The sequence below is a fragment of the Gossypium arboreum genome, chromosome 8, assembly GCF_025698485.1.
Source record: "Gossypium arboreum isolate Shixiya-1 chromosome 8, ASM2569848v2, whole genome shotgun sequence".
NCBI lineage: Eukaryota > Viridiplantae > Streptophyta > Magnoliopsida > Malvales > Malvaceae > Gossypium > Gossypium arboreum.
Window position 1 is genome coordinate 126924456 of NC_069077.1, and position 18495 is coordinate 126942950.

An 18495-nucleotide genomic window follows, 5' to 3' on the forward strand; every position below is an offset into this window, starting at 1 on the left:
GTCATGCGAGAGCCTCGGTACCATCGGCAACCTAGGCCCTTGGTCGTGCGGGAGCCTCGGGTACCATCGGCACCTAGGCCCTTGGTCGTACGGGAGCCTCGAGCACCATCGGTACCTTGGCCCTTGGTCGTGCGGGAGCCTCGGGCACCATCGACACCTTGGCCCTTGGTCGTGCGGGAGCCTCGGGCACCATCGGGACCTTGCTGCTTGAATGTGCGGGAGCCTTGGGCACCATCGGCAACCTAGGCCCTTGGTCGTACAGGAGCCTCGGGCACCATCGGCAACCTAGGCCCCTGGTCGTGCGGGAGCCTCAAGTATCATCGGCAACCTAGGCCCTTGGTCGTGCGGGAGCCTCGGTCACCATTGGCACCTAGGCCCTTGGTCGTGAGGGAGCCTCGGACACCATCGGTAACCTAGGCCCTTGGTCGTGCGGGAGCTACGGGCACCATCGGTAACCTAGGCCCCTGGTCGTGCGAGAGCCTCGGTACCATTGGCAACCTAGGCCCTTGGTCGTGCGAGAGCCTCAGGCACCATCGGCACCTAGGCCCTTGGTCGTGCGGCAGCCTCGGGCACCATCGGCAACCTAGGCCCCTGGTCGTGCGGGAGCCTCAGCCACCATCAGCACCTTGGTGCTTGGATGTGCGGGTGCCTCGAGCAGCAGGGGCACCCTGGTGCCTCGGATGTACGGGCTAAAGAAAAGTGTCCCCGTTTTAGACATACCAATGTTGCCTAGTAGCAGATTGACGAAGTTTTTTTAGCTCTTTAAGGGATAGAAATCTGCTGCCCCCTGATGTGGGCCCCCTCGAACCCGATGTAGGGTGCGTCCGTAGCCCCCACGAGGGTCGGATAATCTCGCAATGACTCACCAACGATGGTGGGTCGATCACCGGCGCTAGTGGCCGGGGTGATGATTTTTCGGCCGGTCAAGCCCATGCCCATAGAAATGTAGCCAACGACTCCAAGACCAAGTTCCCTATATCGGGCAAAGATCTCTTGGGGTGGCTTATGCATTGCTATGGGCTCGAGCTTGGCTTGCCCATCCTCCCCCGTCATGTTAGGGACGCCTTGTGCCTTCCAAGTCGGCAACCCATCGGCACCTTGGCCTTGCCAAGGCCTTGCTCGATTCGAAGTTGCCGTGACCCCAGCATCAAGTCCCTTTACGGCAACGGCTCACTGGGGGGCGTAAGTTGAGTTTGTAGGCTCGGTCTTGGCTCGACCAAGTCCCAATGGGATTTTGTCCCTCGTAGTTCTCATGCCAAGCGTTTGTGGTGTGCCCTCGTTTCATTGTTCCTTCCGCTCCCTTCCCAATACAGTGGTTGGGTGGCTTGTTGGCCTGTGTACATGGGTGCTACTACTAGTACGCAATGGGCATATGAGTGGTGTTTTGGTTGTATGTATTGGCAGGCTCCATACTACCCGCATCAAACTGTCGAGCCACACTCCTCTTCATTGACTCCCCTTGTTCTAATTGAACCCAAAGGGTGCGATCGGGATCCTCTGTTGCGTACCTAAGCCAGATGGAATTATGGATGTGTTGCTGTCCCTTCTTCATCTCGTGCCCTTTAGGGTGCGTGGTGGACCACAATCATGCCCTGTGTCCCGAGTGTGCCCCCTTAAATCGGTGTGGCCTCGTCAGTGCACTGGTGCTCGTTCGTGCTTTTGGATGCGGAAAATATTTTTGAGAGTAGGGTTTAGGCCCTTGTCTATCGATGCCTATGCATTTTGTCTCTTGACAGGGACGATGCTCGTGCTTTGTTATGGCCTCTTCATTGCTCACGCGGCATGTTGAGAGCCATGCAGTGTCAACGTCACGGAGGAATGCTACCTGGTTGATCCCGCCAAGAGTCATATGCTTGTCTCAAAGATTAAGCCATGCATGTGTAAGTATGAACAAATTCGACTATGAAACCGCGAATGGCTCATTAAATCGCTTATAGTTTGTTTGATGGTATTTGCTACTCGGATAACCGTAGTAATTCTAGAGCTAATAGGTGCAATAAACCCCGACTTACGAAGGGATGCCTTTATTAGATAAAGGTCGACGCGGCTTTGCCTGTTCCTCCGATGATTCATGATAACTCGACGGATCGCACGGCCTTTGTGCCGGCGACGATCATCCAAATTTCGCCTATCAACTTTCAATGGTAGGATAGTGGCCTACTATGGTGGTGACGGTGACGGAGAATTAAGGTTCGATTACGGAGAGGAGCTCGAGAAACTACCGCCACATCCAAGGAAGGGCAAGAAAGCAAATTACCCAATCGACACGGGGAGGTAGTGACAATAAATAACAATATCGGGCTCTATGAGTCCGGTAATTGGAATGAGTACAATCTAAATCCCTTAACTAGGATACATTGGAGGGCAAGTCCGGTGCCGCAGATTCCGTAATTTCAGCTCCAATAGTGTATATTTAAGTTGTTGCAGTTAAAAAGCTCGAATTGGACATAGGGGTGGGTCGGTCGGTGCGCCTCATAGTGAGCACCGGTCGATCGTCCCTCGCAGCGAGCGCGCCTCGGCCTTAATTGGTCGGGTCGTTCCTCCAAATACTATTACTTTGAAGAAATTAGAGTGCTCAAAGCAGCTCACGCTTGTATACATTAGCATGGGATAACATCATACGATTTCGATCCTATTGTGTTGGCCTTGGGATCGAGTAATGATTAACGAGGGACGATTGGGGCATTCAGATTTCCTAGTCGAGGTGAAATTCTTGGATTTATGAAAGACGAACAACTGTGAAAGCATTTGCCAATGATGTTTTCATTAATTAAGAACGAAAGTTAGGGGCTCAAAGATGATTAGATATTGTCCTAGTCTCAACCATAAACGATGCCGATAGGGATCGGCGGATGTTGCTTTTAGGACTCCGCCGGTACCTTATGAGAAATCAAAGTCTTTGGGTTCCGGGGGGAGTATGGTCGCAAGGCGGAAACTTAAAGGAATTGACGGAAGGGCACCAGCAGGAGTGGAGCTTGCGGCTTAATTTGACTCAACACGGGGAAACTTACCAGGTCCAGACATAGTAAGGATTGACAGACTGAGAGCTTTTTCTTCATTCTATGGGTGGTGGTGCATGATCGTTCTTAGTTGGTAGAACGATTTGTCTGGTTAATTCCGTTAACGAACGAGACCTCAGCCTGCTAACTAGCTACATGGAGGTGATCCTTCGTGGCTAGTTTCTTAAAGGGACTATGGCCTTTTAGGCCACGGAAGTTTGAGGCAATAATAGGTCTGTGATGCCCTTAGATGTTCTGGGCCGCACACGCGCTACACTAATGTATTCAACGAGTCTATAGCCTTGGCCGATAGGCCCAGGTAATCTTTGAAATTTCATCGTGATGGGGATAGATCATTGCAATTTTTGGTCTTCAACGAGGAATTCCTAGTAAGCGCGAGTCATCAGCTCACGTTGACTACGTCCTTACCCTTTGTACACACCGCTCGTCGCTCCTACCGATTGAATGGTCCGGTGAAGTGTTCAGATCGCAGCGACGTAGGTGGTTCGCTGCCCGCGACATCGCGAGAAGTCCACTGAACCTTATCATTTAGAGGAAGGAGAAGTTGTAATAAGGTTTTCGTAGGTGAACCTGTGGAAGGATCATTGTCGAAACCTGCCAGCAGAACGACCTCTGAACGCGTCGTATACAACATCGGAGGTGGTGCAGCTGCATCGTCACCTGTCGCCACCCTCGCGTGTCAGAGCTGCCGGTCTTGTCCTCCCTTTTGCCCATTGGGTGGGGTGAGATGTCAGGATCAGCCTCTTCGATGCAAAATGAACAAACCCCTAGCGCGAATCGCGCCAAAGAATCGAAATGAAAAAAGGGGACACATCTCTTGTCACCGCACCGTTCGCGGTGTCAGTGCTTCAGTGATGTTGTTCTTTTGTCGCAAAGTATATAGAATGACTCTTGGCAATGGATATCTCAGCTCTTGCATCGATGAAGAACGTAACGAAATGCGATACTTGGTGTGAATTGTAGAATCTCGTGAACCATCGAGTCTTTGAACGCAAGTTGCACCCCAAGCCATTAGGCCGAGGGCACGTCTACCTGGCTGTCACGCATTGTCGCCCCCATCTAACCCCGATTCCTCGGGACTCGGTTGGACCGCGGGAGGAAATTTGCCTCCCGTGCGCTCACAGCCAGCGATTGGCCTAAATTCGAGTCTTCGACGACATAATTGTCGCGACGATAGGTGGTAATGCTGTAAGCAACCTCGTTCGGAGTCGTGCGCGTTCGTCGATCGAGACCCTTAAACCCATTCGCATCGCATTGCGACCCCAAGTCAGCGGAATTACCACCGAGTTTAAGCATATCAATAAGCGGAGGAAAAGAAACTTACCAGATTCCCTAGTAATGGCAAGCGAAACCGAAAAGCCCGACTTGAGAATCGAGCGCCACTAGTGTTCGAATTATAGTCGGAGAAGCGCCCCGGCGGATAGGGCCCAAGTCCCCGGAAAGGGGCGCCGGAGAGGTGAGAGCCCCGTCGTGCGGACCTTGTCGCACCACGAGGTACCGTTCACTGAGTCGGGTTGTTTGAGAATACAGCCCTAATCGGGCGGTAAATTTCATCTAAGGCTAAATACGGGCGAGAGACTGATAGCGAACAAGTACCGCGAGGGAAAAATGAAAAGGACTTTGAAAAGAGAGTCAAAAAGTACTTGAAATTGTCGGGAGGGAAGCGGCTGGGGGCCGGCGATGCGCCCCGGTCGGATGTGAAATGGCGAGAGCCGATCTGCCGATTGACTCGGGCCGTGGATCGACGTGGGTTGTGGCTGTGGCCCAAGCCCGGGCCTTTGATACGCCTGTGGAGACATTGTCGCCTCAATCGTGGGATCCAGCACGCGCTGTCTCGGCATGCTTCGGCACCTGTGTTCTCCGGGTGTCGACCTGGGGGCTCCCCATTCGGCCCGTCTTGAAACACGGACCAAGGAGTCTGACATGTGTGCGAGTTAACGGGCTAGAAAACCCGTAAGGCGCAAGGACGCTGATTGGCGGGATCCCTCACGGGTGCACTGTCGACCGATTTTGATCTTCCGAGAAGGGTTGAGTGAGAGCATGCTGTCGGGACCCGAAAGATGGTAAACTATACCGCGAGGGTGAAGCGGAGGAAACTCGGTGGAGGCCCACAACGATCTTGACGTGCAAATCGTTCGTCGACTTGGGTATAGGGCGAAAGACTAATCGAACCGTCTAGTAGTCGGTTCCTCCAAGTTTCCTCGGGATATTTGGAGCCCTTAGCGAGTTCTATCGGGTAAAGCCAATGATTAGAGGCATCGGGCGCAATGCCTCGACCTATTCTCAAACTTTATATAGGTAGGACGGTGCGGCCGCTTCGTTGAGCCGGTCACTAATCGAGAGCTCCAAGTGGGCCATTTTGGTAAGTAGAATTGGTGATGCAGGATGAACCGAAAGCTGGGTTACGATTGCTCAATCTGGCGCTAACCTATAACCCACAAAGGATGTTGGTCGATTAAGACAGCAGGACGGTGGTCATGGAAGTCGAAAATTCGCTAAAGAGTGTGTAACAACTTACCTGCCAAATCAGCTACCCTTGAAAATGGATGGCGCTTAAGCGCGCGACCTATACCTGGCTGTCAGGGCAAGAGCCAGACCCCGAAGAGTAGGAGGGCGCGGCGGTCTCTGCAAAACCCGGAGCGCGAGCTCGGGCAGAGTGGCCGTCGGTGTAGATCTTGGTGGTAGTAGCAAATATTCAAATGAGAACTTTGAAGGCCGAAGAGGAGAAAGGCTCCATGTGAACGCCACTTGCACATGGGTTAGTCGATCCTAAGAGACGGGAAGCCGTCCGATAGCTGCTCATGAGCTCGAAAGAGAATTAGGTTAAAATTCACGAACCGGACGCGACGGCTAACAGCAACGTTAGGGAGTCTGAGAGACGTCATGGGGCCTCGGGAAGAGTTATCTTTTCTGCTTAACGGCCGCCCACCTTGAAACGGCTCACCGGAGGTAGGGTCCAGTGATCGGAAGAGCACCGCACTCACGTGGTGTCCCAGACGCCTCAGCAGCCCTTGAAAATCAGGATCGAGTGTCGTCTCGCTGGTCGTACTCATAGCCGCATCAGTCTCAAGGTGAACAACCTCGGTCAATGGAATAATGTAGGCAAGGGAAGTCACAAAATGGATCCGTAACCTCGGGAAAAGGATTAGCTCGAGGGTTGAGCACAGGGGTGCCGCCCCGAACCCGTCACCGCCGGCCTTCGCTCGAATCGCTTAGTGGTTGAGGCGGGTCGCCGAAAGTGCCACGGGATGGATGGAACGGCTCCTTCGGGGCCTTCTTCAGGCGATTTAACAATCGACTTCGTAAATGGTACGGACATGGGGAATCGATTGTTTAATTAAAACAAAGCATTACGATGGTCCTGCGGATGCTCACGCAATGTGATTTACGCCAATGCTCAATGTCAAAGTGAAGAAATTCAACCAAGCGTGGGTAAACGGCGGAGTAACTATGACTCTCTTAAGGTAGCCAAATGCCTCGTCATCTAATTAGTGACGCACATGAATGGATTAACGAGATTCCTACCGTCCCTTTCTACTATCCAACGAAACTATAGCCAAGGAACGGGCTTGGCGTAATCAGCAGGAAAGAAGACCTGTTGAGCTTGACACTAGTCCGACTTTGTGAAATGACTTGAAAGGTGTAGGATAAGTGGGAGCTTTGGTAAATTGAAATACCACTACTTTTAACGTTATTTTACTTATTCCAGAATCGGAGGCGGCATGACCCTCTTTTTGGACCCAAGGTCGACTTCGGTACGGTGATCCGAGCGTAAGACATTGTCGGTAGGGAGTTTGGTGGCGGCACATCCGTTAAAAGATAACGCAGTGTCCTAAGATGAGCTCAACGAGAAGTAAATCTCGTGTGGAACAAAGGGTAAAAGCTCGTTTGATTTCGATTTCCAGATGAATACGAATCGTGAAAGCGTAGCCTATCGATCCTTTAGACATTGAATTTGAAGCTAGAGGTTTCGTAAAATTTACCACAGGATAAGCGGCTTGTGGGCGATAGCGCTCATAGCGATGTTGTTTTTTATCCTTCGATGTTGGCTCTTCCTATCATTGTGAAGCGTAATTCACCAAGTGTTGGATTGTTCACCCACCAATAGGGAACGTGAGTGGGTTTAGACCGTCGTGACACAAAGTTAGTTTTACCCTCTTGATGGTCGCGACGCAATAGTAATTCAACCTAGTACAAGAGGAACCTTTGATTCGCACAATTGGCCATCGCGCTTGGTTGAAAAGCCGATGTGGCACGGTTACCGTCTTGTTGGATTATGGTGAACGCCTCTAAGTCGAATCGGGCTAGAAGCGACGACGCACCTGCCGCCCGATTGTCGACCCTCGGTGGGGCCTTTGCCCCCCAAGGGCACGTCGTCGAGGTGCAATGACACCGCTGGCGGACAAGTCGCGGCGCCTCCTTGGAGCGCAATTCCCATCGAGCGGCTGGTAGATTCCTTTGCAGATTACTTAAATGCGCAACAGGGTATTGTAACTGGCAGAGTGGCCTTGCTGCCACGATCCACTGAGATTCAGCCCTTTGTCGCTTCGATTCGTCCCTCCCCCATCTCCCTTCTGATCCACCCTTGTTCTTTTGTACGTCCCGACCCTGGGGTCCCCAAGTGGGGGACTTAGTGTAAGGAGTTAGTTAAACACTTGGCCGTGCCGCCCCCTTGAGAAACATGGTACAATGGGGGCCGTGGTGGTGTAGGTACGAGCTCCCAAGTGTTGGCAGTCCGGGCACTTGTTCAATTTTCTACCGTACCGTGCCATGCCGTGCCATGCCATGCCATGCCATGCTATGCCATGCCATGCCATGCCATACTTCTTGTATTTGTTTTGGGCCAACAGAAAAAATTTCTAAGTTAAACACTTGGCTGTGTCGCCCCCTCGGGAAACATGGCACAATGAGGGCAGTGGTGGTGGGAGTGCGAGCTCCCAACTGTTGGCAGCCCGGACACTTGTTCAATTTTTTACCGTGCCATCATGCCATATTTCATTCGGCTTCTTGTATTTCTTTTGGGCCAACAGAAAAAAATTTCAATTAAAAATACTAAGTGTAAATGGCGTAAAAAAAACTACCCTCATTTCAGGCATGTACAGGAGCCTCGGGCAACATCTGCAACGTAGGCCATCCCATGGTGCGGGTCATCAGGCAACATCGGCACCTTGGTGCCTCGAATGTGCGGGAGCGTTGGGCTGAAAAAAGTGTCCCTGTTTCAGACACATGAATGTCGACTGGTAGCACATTGACCAAGTTTTTTTAGCTCTTTAGGGGGGAAGTGATATTGAGCAGCCAGGGGTTATCCAGGGCACTGCCCATGCCCATCGCATGCCCGGACGTCGGTGCCCCCCCACCACCGGTTAGGTTCCCGGCGGTGCTCCGACGATCCATCCCGGCGATGATCCGGCGAGCCATCCCGGGATACACAAACGGCGCAACGAGTCCCTCCCCAATCCCAAAAGGTAGAATTCGGACACCGTTACATGTTCGGTACCCAATAACGAATGAATCGTCCCAAAGGTAGGATTCGGATACCGTTGCATGTCCGGTACCCAACAATGAATGAATCGTCCCTGTCCCTCCCCTTTTGCAACAAGAGCCCCCGGCACCTTTGGCCCCGCGGTAGCCTCGTACACTGTCGGCAGCGTGTGCCATCCCGTGGTGCGGGGCCATCGGGCACCACCGGCCCCTTTGATGTGTCGGAGCATCGGGCAGCATCGGCACCTTGGTGCATCGGATGTGCGGGAGGGTCGAGCACCAAAGCTAATTTTGGGCCCCCGTTGGTGCAGAAGCGTCACCACCATAAAGTGTCCCTGTTTCAGACACATGAATGTCGCCTGGTAGCACATTGACCAAGTTTTTTTAGCTCTTTAGGGGGGAGGTGATATTGAGGCGAACAGGGGTTGTCCAGGGCACTGCCCACGCCCATTTCATGCCTAGACGTCGGTGCCCCCCATCGCTGGTTAGGTTCCCGGCGGTGCTCCGGCAATCCATTCCTTGTGCTTCGGCGAGCCATCCCAACGGTGCTCCGGCGAGCCATCCTGGAATATCAAAAATGATGCTACAAGTTGTCCCGGTCCCCCCATTTTGAATCATCCCGGTCCCTCCCCTTTTGAACAAGAGCCTCCGGCACCTTGGGCCCTTGGTCGTGCCGGAGTATCAGGCACCCTTGGTAACCTAGGACGTCGATGGTGTGGGAGCATCGGCACATTGCTGCTTGGACGTGCTGGAGCCTTGGACACCATCGGCAACCTAGGATGTTTTGGTATAAGATATGTTTTTTTATACTAATAATTATTTTTATTAAGTTCACCGTCAATGTTAATAATTACAGCACATTGAATTAAGGATAAGATAAGAATGAATGCACAGTGAACAAGGAATGAATTATGTGTAATATTTTTGTATATTTTAGTACCATCATTTTTTTGTATAAGACATGTTTTTATACTAATAACATCTTAAAACACAAATCTTGTATTATGTATAATTTATTGCACATTAAATTTTAAAAATTATACAACAATTCTAAAATTTTAGTCAGTAGTAATTTAATATTCATAATATTGTAGCTCAAATTATGTATGTGCTCAGATATCAATTGTGAATCCTTCTATACTATTGTACAAATAGTATGTATTAATGTATTATGTGCTGTATATTAATGTATTACTATAATATGCAGCTCAAATTTTCAATCCGTCTATACTATTTTGAAGAGTTAATTGATTAAAATAATAAATGCAACAAGTACAAAAAGATTTGAACCAAGGTACTAAGGGAAAAGAGCAAGGTATGAGGTAAAAAAGAGATTCAAAATTGCTAACAACAGGATTTGAACCAAGGTACTAAAGGAAAGAGCAAGCATCTTAACCAACTAAGCTAAACTAATTAGTTGATATAAGAGTATTTTTATTATCTTAATTATATTACGTTAAGCTCTAATGATTTATCGGACATATTCCATACATGTGTCAAATAAGAAAAAATAATACAATAATTCTGTAAAAAAAATTCCGGTGTTTACTTCAAATAAGTAAGGGAAATAATGATTTAAATGTTTTAAAATTACATTTTAAATCGAAAAAATCAAAATTTAGTGGCAAAAAAGAATGTTTTTCGACAAAAACAACGGCAAACCGCCATGGTATAAACCTAAAGAGTGGAAATTTGGGGATGAGAAATCGTAAGTTATCTAGCTTGATGTTTGCACTACCATATTTTTTCTATTTTGTGTTTTCATACTATTATGTTCTTCCCTTCAAGTATTTAAAGACGATCCGGTTCACTTATTATAGTCTTCAAAATCTTGCTCAATATATCAACACAAACAAAGTTAGTTTTTATTTGTTGTTGCTCATATCCATTCTATGAGTGTTTTGTACTTTCTCGCCATTGTTATATTCATCGAGGTTTCCATGTGCGCTCTTGCTTAGTACCAACACTGAAAGTTTCTTCTCTTTTTCTTTTTTTGACAAAAACGACCCAAAGGTCAACACTTATCCTTAATCGCTTGGACCAAATTAAATTCGTTAAGCTTTTTACAAGCTTTATTAACATAGCAGCCCAAAATGGTAATGTCTTGGTCCCTCTTATTAACCGCGTTGACAAGAGACGCACTGTCAGATTCCAATATGAGCTTATCCACCTTCAGCTTTAAAGCCAGATTTAAACCTTCCACAAAAGCGTCAAATTTCGCCCATTTAACGTCTTGAATTTTATCCGTAAAACTATAGCTACCCCCGACCACAAAGCCATCATGGTCTCTGGAAATGGCCCCGTACCCAGATTTCCCATCCACAACCGCCGCGTCGACGTTAATCTTAATAACACCAGCTGGAGGTATAGTCCACCCTTTACATACCGGGGTTAAAGGGATAACAGGGGGTGCTGCAAAATTAAAAATACGGAAATCTTTGCTAAGAGCCTGCGCTCTTTCCCAAACCACCATGGCCATGTCTTCCTTCCCCTGAAAAACCAGATTGTTTCATCATTCCAGTTAGTTCCAGAGGAGGGTGAAAAATCGGCCGCTACTTTTTGTCCAACACACGCAGAACATCTTCCACCGGTTGATGCACCGCTCATATCTTCCATCAATCACCGTTATTTATCCCCGATCATGAGTATCTCTCGAACTTTAGGGCAATCTTTCGAGCGTGGATGAGTGTTTCCTTCTCATTTGTTGCATCCGGGGCGAGCTTGCGAGAACTCTTGACGGATCACGAGCAATATTATCGTAGGTAGGCGTAATATTATGACAGATCCTCCAGCTAAAGACTTTAATTTTAGAAAGCATTTTTAACTTCCATATAATTCTCCAAATCAATCTGTGAGGGTCGTAGCCTATTCTTCTAAGTAATAACCATGAATAAGATGATTTTGAGGTGTAAACCGACAAACCGACTCCCCATTGAGACCTTCGATACCTCAGTGATCCCTGCGAATGTCGATAGATTTACCATCCCCAATCTGCCACAGAAAGCCATCCTTGAGGGCGTTAATCGCTTTAGCAATGCTAGAACAAGTAAAAGATGGCTTCTCACAATATTTTGGTCTAAGCACATCACCCTCCAGGAAATATTTCGCGCTCAACACCTTAGAGCATAGAGTCTCCTTACAATGCATAAGCCTCCAGACTTGTCTACCAATCTTTTTCATGTGTTATTAGCATCGTTATTGCTAATTTTACTAATGTCTGACAACTGTCAGATTATTGCCTACTACACGTGATAACGTTACACCTAACAAACAATGTTCTAGATGCCATGTCTGACAATTTGTGGATTGAATAAGAAGCTTGCATACTTAAAACATACCCAACTGAATTTCAATACAATTCAAAGGAAATATATCCTCTCAATACAAATCTTGTCCGTGCTTCATAGGTTTAGCTTCATAAATAGAGCCTAATAGTCAGGTTTGATGAAAAGTGTGATTTAACCATCAATAAGCTATATATGTTTACCAAATCTTTCCTTGGTTCATTCACTAATTATATTACTTTTACAATCAACCATTGTTACTGAGGTTACCTCATTTACTATATCGATTCATGCATTTAGTCAAATGTTGATTACATTACTGAGGCAATTCTTTTTTTATTGTAGACTCCTCCTTTTGCTATATCGATGCATTCCGCACCACATTTTTTATTCTGATCAAAATCAACATTTTGGTTTCATACTCATAACTTTTGTATTTAGCCAAACAACATTGAAAAGTTATTTTACATTGTTTGCTAAATCCCATTCGTACTTGTCCAGAGTTATCTTCGATCCTACTTTTCTTCACATAATTCAAAAGATCATAGTTAATCTTTTAGTACCAAACATATCTCAACAACCTTCAAAAACCCTTTGTCCAATCCTAATTGTCCAAACCTACTTGTAATCGCAAATTTTCCAAACTATGTTGTGTTTGTAACGCCTTAAAAATATGTCTACTAGTTTTGAGTAAGTTTATTGGGTTCCGGGTGAAAGCTAGGAGTTAATCGGGTTTACTACTAATTTCTTTAAAAAAAAATTAGTTAGCTTAATTTCATTTAAAAATCGGTAAATAACATTTCCGAAAATAAAAATATTTTTTGAGAAATCAATTTTATGGTTTTAAATTTTTTTGGTTAGAGTAAATATTTTATTGAAAAATAATTTAAAATGGAGAGAAGTTACAATATTAACTAAATAGGTAAATAATATTCCGGAAAATAAAAATATTTTTAGAAATATTTCACTCACGAATATCGTGAATACTAATACCCCCATCTTTTTAGGCTGACACACAAATTCTTCCACGGTAGTATCACCCAATATTTTCCTCTTTTACTAGTCATTGTTTTTTTAAAAAAAATTAGTTAGCTTAATTTCATTTAAAAATCGGTAAATAATATTTCCAAAAATAAAAATATTTTTTGAGAAATCAATTTTATGGTTTTAAATATTTTTGGTTAGAGTAAATATTTTATTGAAAAATAATTTAAAATGGAGAGAATTACAATATTAACTAAATAGGTAAATAATATTCGGAAATAAAAATATTTTTGAGAAATCAATTTTATGGTTTTAAATATTTTTTGTTTAGAGTAAATATTTTATTGAAAAATAATTTAAAATGGAGAGAAGTTACAATATTAACTAAATAGGTAAATTATATTCAGGAAAATAAAAATATTTTTAGAAATATATCACCCATGAATATCGTGAGTACTAATACCCCCATCTTTTTATGCTGGCACACAACTTCTTCCACGGGAGTATCGCCCAATATTTTCCTCTTTCCTTTCCAGACTACCAAATTCTGCTTATCTTTGATAGAAGCTCCTCGATCACAATCCTAATTGTCCAAACCTACTTGTAATCGCAAATTTGACTCAACATGGTCTGCTTATCTTTGATAGAAGCTTCTCGATCACAATCCTAATTGTCCAAACCTACTTGTAATCGCAAATTTTCCAAAGTATGTTGTGTTTGTAACGCCGTAAAAATAGGTCTACTAGTTTTGAGTAAGTTTATCGGGCGTAGATCTTGAAATGTTATTCAAAATAAAAAAAAATCGTCTCAATCGGACAACCGAGCGAAAAGTTATGGCCTTTCAAAGTTTTCGAAGCTAAAAAACATAAACTGTTCATGATTTACTTATTCAAAACTCACCGTTTCAATTGTTTCCACCACGCACCGTTTCAATTGTTTCCACAGATATCCCGCCACTAATCCTCCCAAAATTTGACGTGCCTTCAACTCTACACAACGATTCAAAATGTTTACCTTTTTCTTTTATTTTTCATTCATTTCTGTTTGTCAATTTCCTGGCAGGAATTTATGTTACGTTATTTGTGCTATTTCATTCCTTTAAACTATTACTGTATGAAATTCTCTTAAGATTCATAAGTGTTTCATTCTTGGAAATTTTCCCACTGTTTCGATTCTCTCCAATGGTAGCTATAGGATCCGTCTGCCCAATTTGCCTGTTCTATTCGGATGAGCCGTATGGTGATTGTGGAGGCGGATGAACGGACACCAAATTTTACATTAAAGTTGATGATAATATTGACGTTGACCTAGGTAGGACTTTTTCCCTTTTAATTTGGATAGAATATCACAACTTTTTTTGGCTTTTGGCTTGTTGCGCTTTATTAACTGAAACTTTGATAAATCATTCACTCCTTTTTTTCCTACATGACAGAGGGGTTGATTGAACTTCTTGAACATCAACGTCGCCAAGATAGGGCTTATATTGGATGCATGAAGGCAGGAGAAGTGGTTTCTGAAGAGTACGTATTTTTTTTTATCTTAGTCTATCATTATATCACGATAAAAGATAGTTCTTATGTCATGTTTGGACATTCTTTTCTTTTTCTTGTAAATCTTTGTATATTTGACTCTGGTTACTTTCCCCTAAAAATATTGGAGGATATTCATTCTTTCAAATGCTACTTTGAGCTTGAGTTGTTTACATTTTAAGTTCAGCTTTTGGATATCTTGTTTTCAGGGGAAAGCTTTGGTATGAACCTGAAGAGTGGAAATTTGGGGATGAGAAATCGTAAGTTATCTAGCTTGATGTTTGCATTACCATATTTTTTCTATTTTGTGCTTTCATACTATTATGTTCTTCCCTTCAAGTATTTCCGGCATGCATCTGGTTCACTTATTATACTCTCCAAAAATCTTGCTCAATATATCAACACAAACAGGTTGGTTTTTATTTGTTATTCCTCATATCCATTCTATGAGTGTTTTGTACTTTACTGCCATTGTTATATTCACTGAGGTTTCAATGTCTGCTACTGCTTAGTACCAACACTAAAAGTTTCTTCTCTTTTTCTTTTTTTTTTGACAAAAACAACCCAAAGGTCAACACTTATCCTTAATCGCTTGGACCGAATTAAAATCATTAAGCCTTTTACAGGCTTTATTAACACAGCAGCCCAAAATGGTAATGTCTTGGTCCCTCTTTTTAACCGCATTGACAAGAGACACACTGTCAGATTCCAATATGAGCTTATCCACCTTCAGCTTTAAAGCCAGATTTAAACCTTCCACAAAAGCGTCAAATTCCGCCCATTTAACGTCTTAAATTTTATCCGCAAAACTATAGTACCCCCGACCACAAAGCCATCATGGTCTCTAGCAATGGCTCCGTACCCAGCTTTCCCATCCATAACCGCCGCGTCAACGTTAATCTTAATAACGCCAGCTGGAGGTCTCGTCCACCCTTTACTTATCGGGGTTAAAGGGATAACAGGGGTGCTGTAAAATTGAAAATATGGAAATCTTTGCTGAGAGTCTGCGCTCTTTCCCAAACCACCATGGCCATGTCTTCCTTCCCTTGAAAAACCAGATTGTTTCTGTCATTCCAACAATTCCAGAGGAGGGTGAAAAATCAGCAGCGCTTTTTGTCCAACACATGCGAACATCTTCCACCAATCGATGCACCGTTCATGTCTTCCATCAATTAGCTCGTTATTTATCCCCGATCATGAGTATCTCTCGAACTTTAGGGCAATCTTTCAGAGCGTGGATGAGCGTTTCATTCTCGCATTTTGCATCTAGGGCGAAGCTGCGAGAACTCTTGATGACACGAGCAATATTATCGTGGCGAGCGTAATATTGTGACAGATCCTCCAGCTAAAGAATTTAATTTTAGAAAGCATTTTTAACTTCCATATAATTCTCCAAATCAATTTGTGAGGGCCGTAGCCTATTCTTCTAAGTAATAACCATGAATAAGCTGATTTTGAGGTGTAAACACCATGAGGGTTTTGGATCCACGTTCTGCTATCATTTATGCCATTATAGAGAATGGGTAAATTGCAAATTAAATCCCCCATGTTTTTACCATATAATTCCGTAACCCTGTCCTTTTTCCACCGCCCATAATTGTAGTCCCATAGGTCTTTGGCATTTCTTCCTTCATTTGTTAAACTTGATCGACAAACCGACTCCCCATTGAGACCTTCGATACCCCAGTGATCCCTGCAAATGTCGATAGATTTACCATCCCCAATCTACCACCGAAAGCCATCCTTGAGGGCGTTAATCGCTTTAGCAATGCTAGACCAAGTAAAAGATGGCTTCTCACAATATTTTGGTCTAAGCACATCACCCTCCGGGAAATATTTCGCACTCAGCACCTTAGAGCATAGAGTCTCCTTACAATGCATAAGCCTCCAGACTTGTCTACCAATCTTTTTCATGTGTTATTAGCATCGTTATTGCTAGTTTTACTAATGTCCGATAACCGCCGATTATTGCCTACTACACGTGATAACGTTACACCTAACAAACAATGTTCTAGATGCCATGTCCGACAATTTGTGGATTGAATAAGAAGCTTGCATACTTAAAACATACCCAACTGAATTTCAATACAATTCAAAGGAAATATATCCTCTCAATACAAATCTTGTCCGTGCTTCATAGGTTTAGCTTCATAAATAGAGCCTAATAGTCAGGTTTGATGAAAAGTGTGATTTAACCATCAATAAGCTATATATGTTTACCAAATCTTTCCTTGGTTCATTCACTAATTATATTACTCTTACAATCAACCATTGTTATTGAGGTTACCTCATTTACTATATCGATTCATGCATTTAGTCAAATGTTGATTACATTACTGAGGCAATTCTTTTTTTATTGTAGACTCCTCCTTTTGCTATATCGATGCATTCCGCACCACATTTTTTTTTCTGTTCAAAATCAATATTTTGGTTTCATACTCATAACTTTTGTATTTAGCCAAACAACATTGAAAAGTTATTTTATATTGTTTGCTAAATCTCATTCGTACTTGTCCAGAGTTATCTTCGATCCTACTTTTCTTCACATAATTCAAAAGATCATAGTTAATCTTTTAGTACCAAACATATCTCAACAACCTTCAAAAACCCTTTGTCCAATCCTAATTTTCCAAACCTACTTGTAATCGCAAATTTTCCAAACTATGTTGTCTTTGAAACGCCCTAAAAATATGTCTACTAGTTTTGAGTAAGTTTATCGGGTTCCGGGTGAAAGCTAGGAATTAATCGGGTTTACTACTAATTTCTTTAAAAAAATTAGTTAGCTTAATTTCATTTAAAATCGGTAAATAACATTTCGAAAATAAAAATATTTTTGAGAAATCAATTTTATGGTTTTAAATTTTTTGGTTAGAGTAAATATTTTATTGAAAAATAATTTAAAATGGAGGAAGTTACAATATTAACTAAATAGGTAAATAATATTCGGAAAATAAAAATATTTTTAGAAATATTTCACTCACGAATATCGTGAATACTAATACCCCATCTTTTTAGGTCGACACACAAATTCTTCCACGGTAGTATCACCCAATATTTTCCTCTTTTACTAGTCATTGTTTTTGTTAAAAAATTTAGTTAGCTTAATTTCATTTAAAAATCGGTAAATAATATTTCGAAAATAAAAATATTTTTGAGAAATCAATTTTATGGTTTTAAATATTTTTGGTTAGAGTAAATATTTTATTGAAAAATAATTTAAAATGGAGAGAATTACAATATTAACTAAATAGGTAAATAATATTCCGGAAATAAAAATATTTTTGAGAAATCAATTTTATGGTTTTAAATATTTTTTGTTTAGAGTAAATATTTTATTGAAAAATAATTTAAAATGGAGAGAAGTTACAATATTAACTCAATAGGTAAATAATATTCCGGAAAATAAAAATATTTTTAGAAATATATCACTCACGAATATCGTTAGTACTAATACCCCCATCTTTTTATGCTGGCACACAACTTCTTCCACGGGAGTATCGCCCAATATTTTCCTCTTTCCTTTCCAGACCACCAAATTCTGCTTATCTTTGATAGAAGCTCCTCGATCACAATTCTAATTGTCCAAACCTACTTGTAATCGCAAATTTGACTCAACGCGGTCTGCTTATCTTTGATAGAAGCTCCTCGATCACAATCCTAATTGTCCAACCTACTTGTAATCGCAGATTTTCCAAAGTATGCTGTGTTTGTAACGCCGTAAAAATAGGTCTACTAGTTTTGATTAAGTTTATTGGGCGTAGATCTCGAAAAGTTATTCGAAATCAAAAAAAAAATCTTCTCAATCGGACAACCGAGCGAAAAGTTATGGCCTTTCAAAGTTTTCGAAGCTAAAAAACATAAACTGTTCATGATTTACTAATTCAAAACTCACCGTTTCAATTGTTTCCACCACGCACCGTTTCAATTGTTTCCACAGATATCCCGCCTCTAATCCTCCCAAAATTTGACGTGCCTCCAACTCTACACAACGATTCAAAATGTTTGCCTTTTTCTTTTATTTTTCATTCATTTCTGTTTGTCAATTTCCTGGCAGGATTTTATGTTACGTTATTTGTGCTATTTCATTCCTTTAAACTGTTTCTGTATGAAATTCTCTTAAGATTCATAAGTGTTTCATTCTTGGAAATTTTCCCACTGTTTCGATTCTCTCCAACGGTAGCTATAGGATCCGTCTGC

General features: G+C 43.1%; 1 protein-coding gene and 2 non-coding genes across 3 annotated transcripts; 2 read left to right on the top strand and 1 right to left on the bottom strand.

The window, feature by feature from the left end:
* Positions 1–3906: 3906 nt before the first annotated feature.
* LOC128279686 (5.8S ribosomal RNA) lies at positions 3907–4062 on the top strand. Its single transcript, XR_008269884.1, has one exon. It is a non-coding gene; the product is annotated as a 5.8S ribosomal RNA (ribosomal RNA).
* Positions 4063–4277: 215 nt separating this feature from the next.
* On the top strand, positions 4278–7576 carry LOC128279900 (28S ribosomal RNA). The gene has a single exon (XR_008270091.1). It is a non-coding gene; the product is annotated as a 28S ribosomal RNA (ribosomal RNA).
* Positions 7577–10515: 2939 nt separating this feature from the next.
* Positions 10516–11509, bottom strand: LOC108450896 (uncharacterized). Its single transcript, XM_053032093.1, has 2 exons — positions 11450–11509; positions 10516–10992 (listed from the first exon to the last, which is right to left on the bottom strand). Exons 1-2 carry the CDS (start codon positions 11507–11509, stop codon positions 10516–10518), a joined length of 537 nt encoding a protein of 178 aa, XP_052888053.1.
* Between the last annotated feature and the right edge of the window lie 6986 nt (positions 11510–18495).

What these genes read in the sequence shown, in the direction of transcription:
- LOC108450896 (XM_053032093.1), bottom strand. Translation starts at nt 11,509, where the DNA reads ATGGCTTTCTGTGGCAGATTGGGGATGGTAAATCTATCGACATTCGCA. An exon ending in CATTCGCAGGGATCACTGAG is followed by an intron (nt 10,993 to 11,449) that starts GTATCGAAGGTC and finishes CTGGTTTTTCAG; the next exon opens with GGGAAGGAAGACATGGCCAT.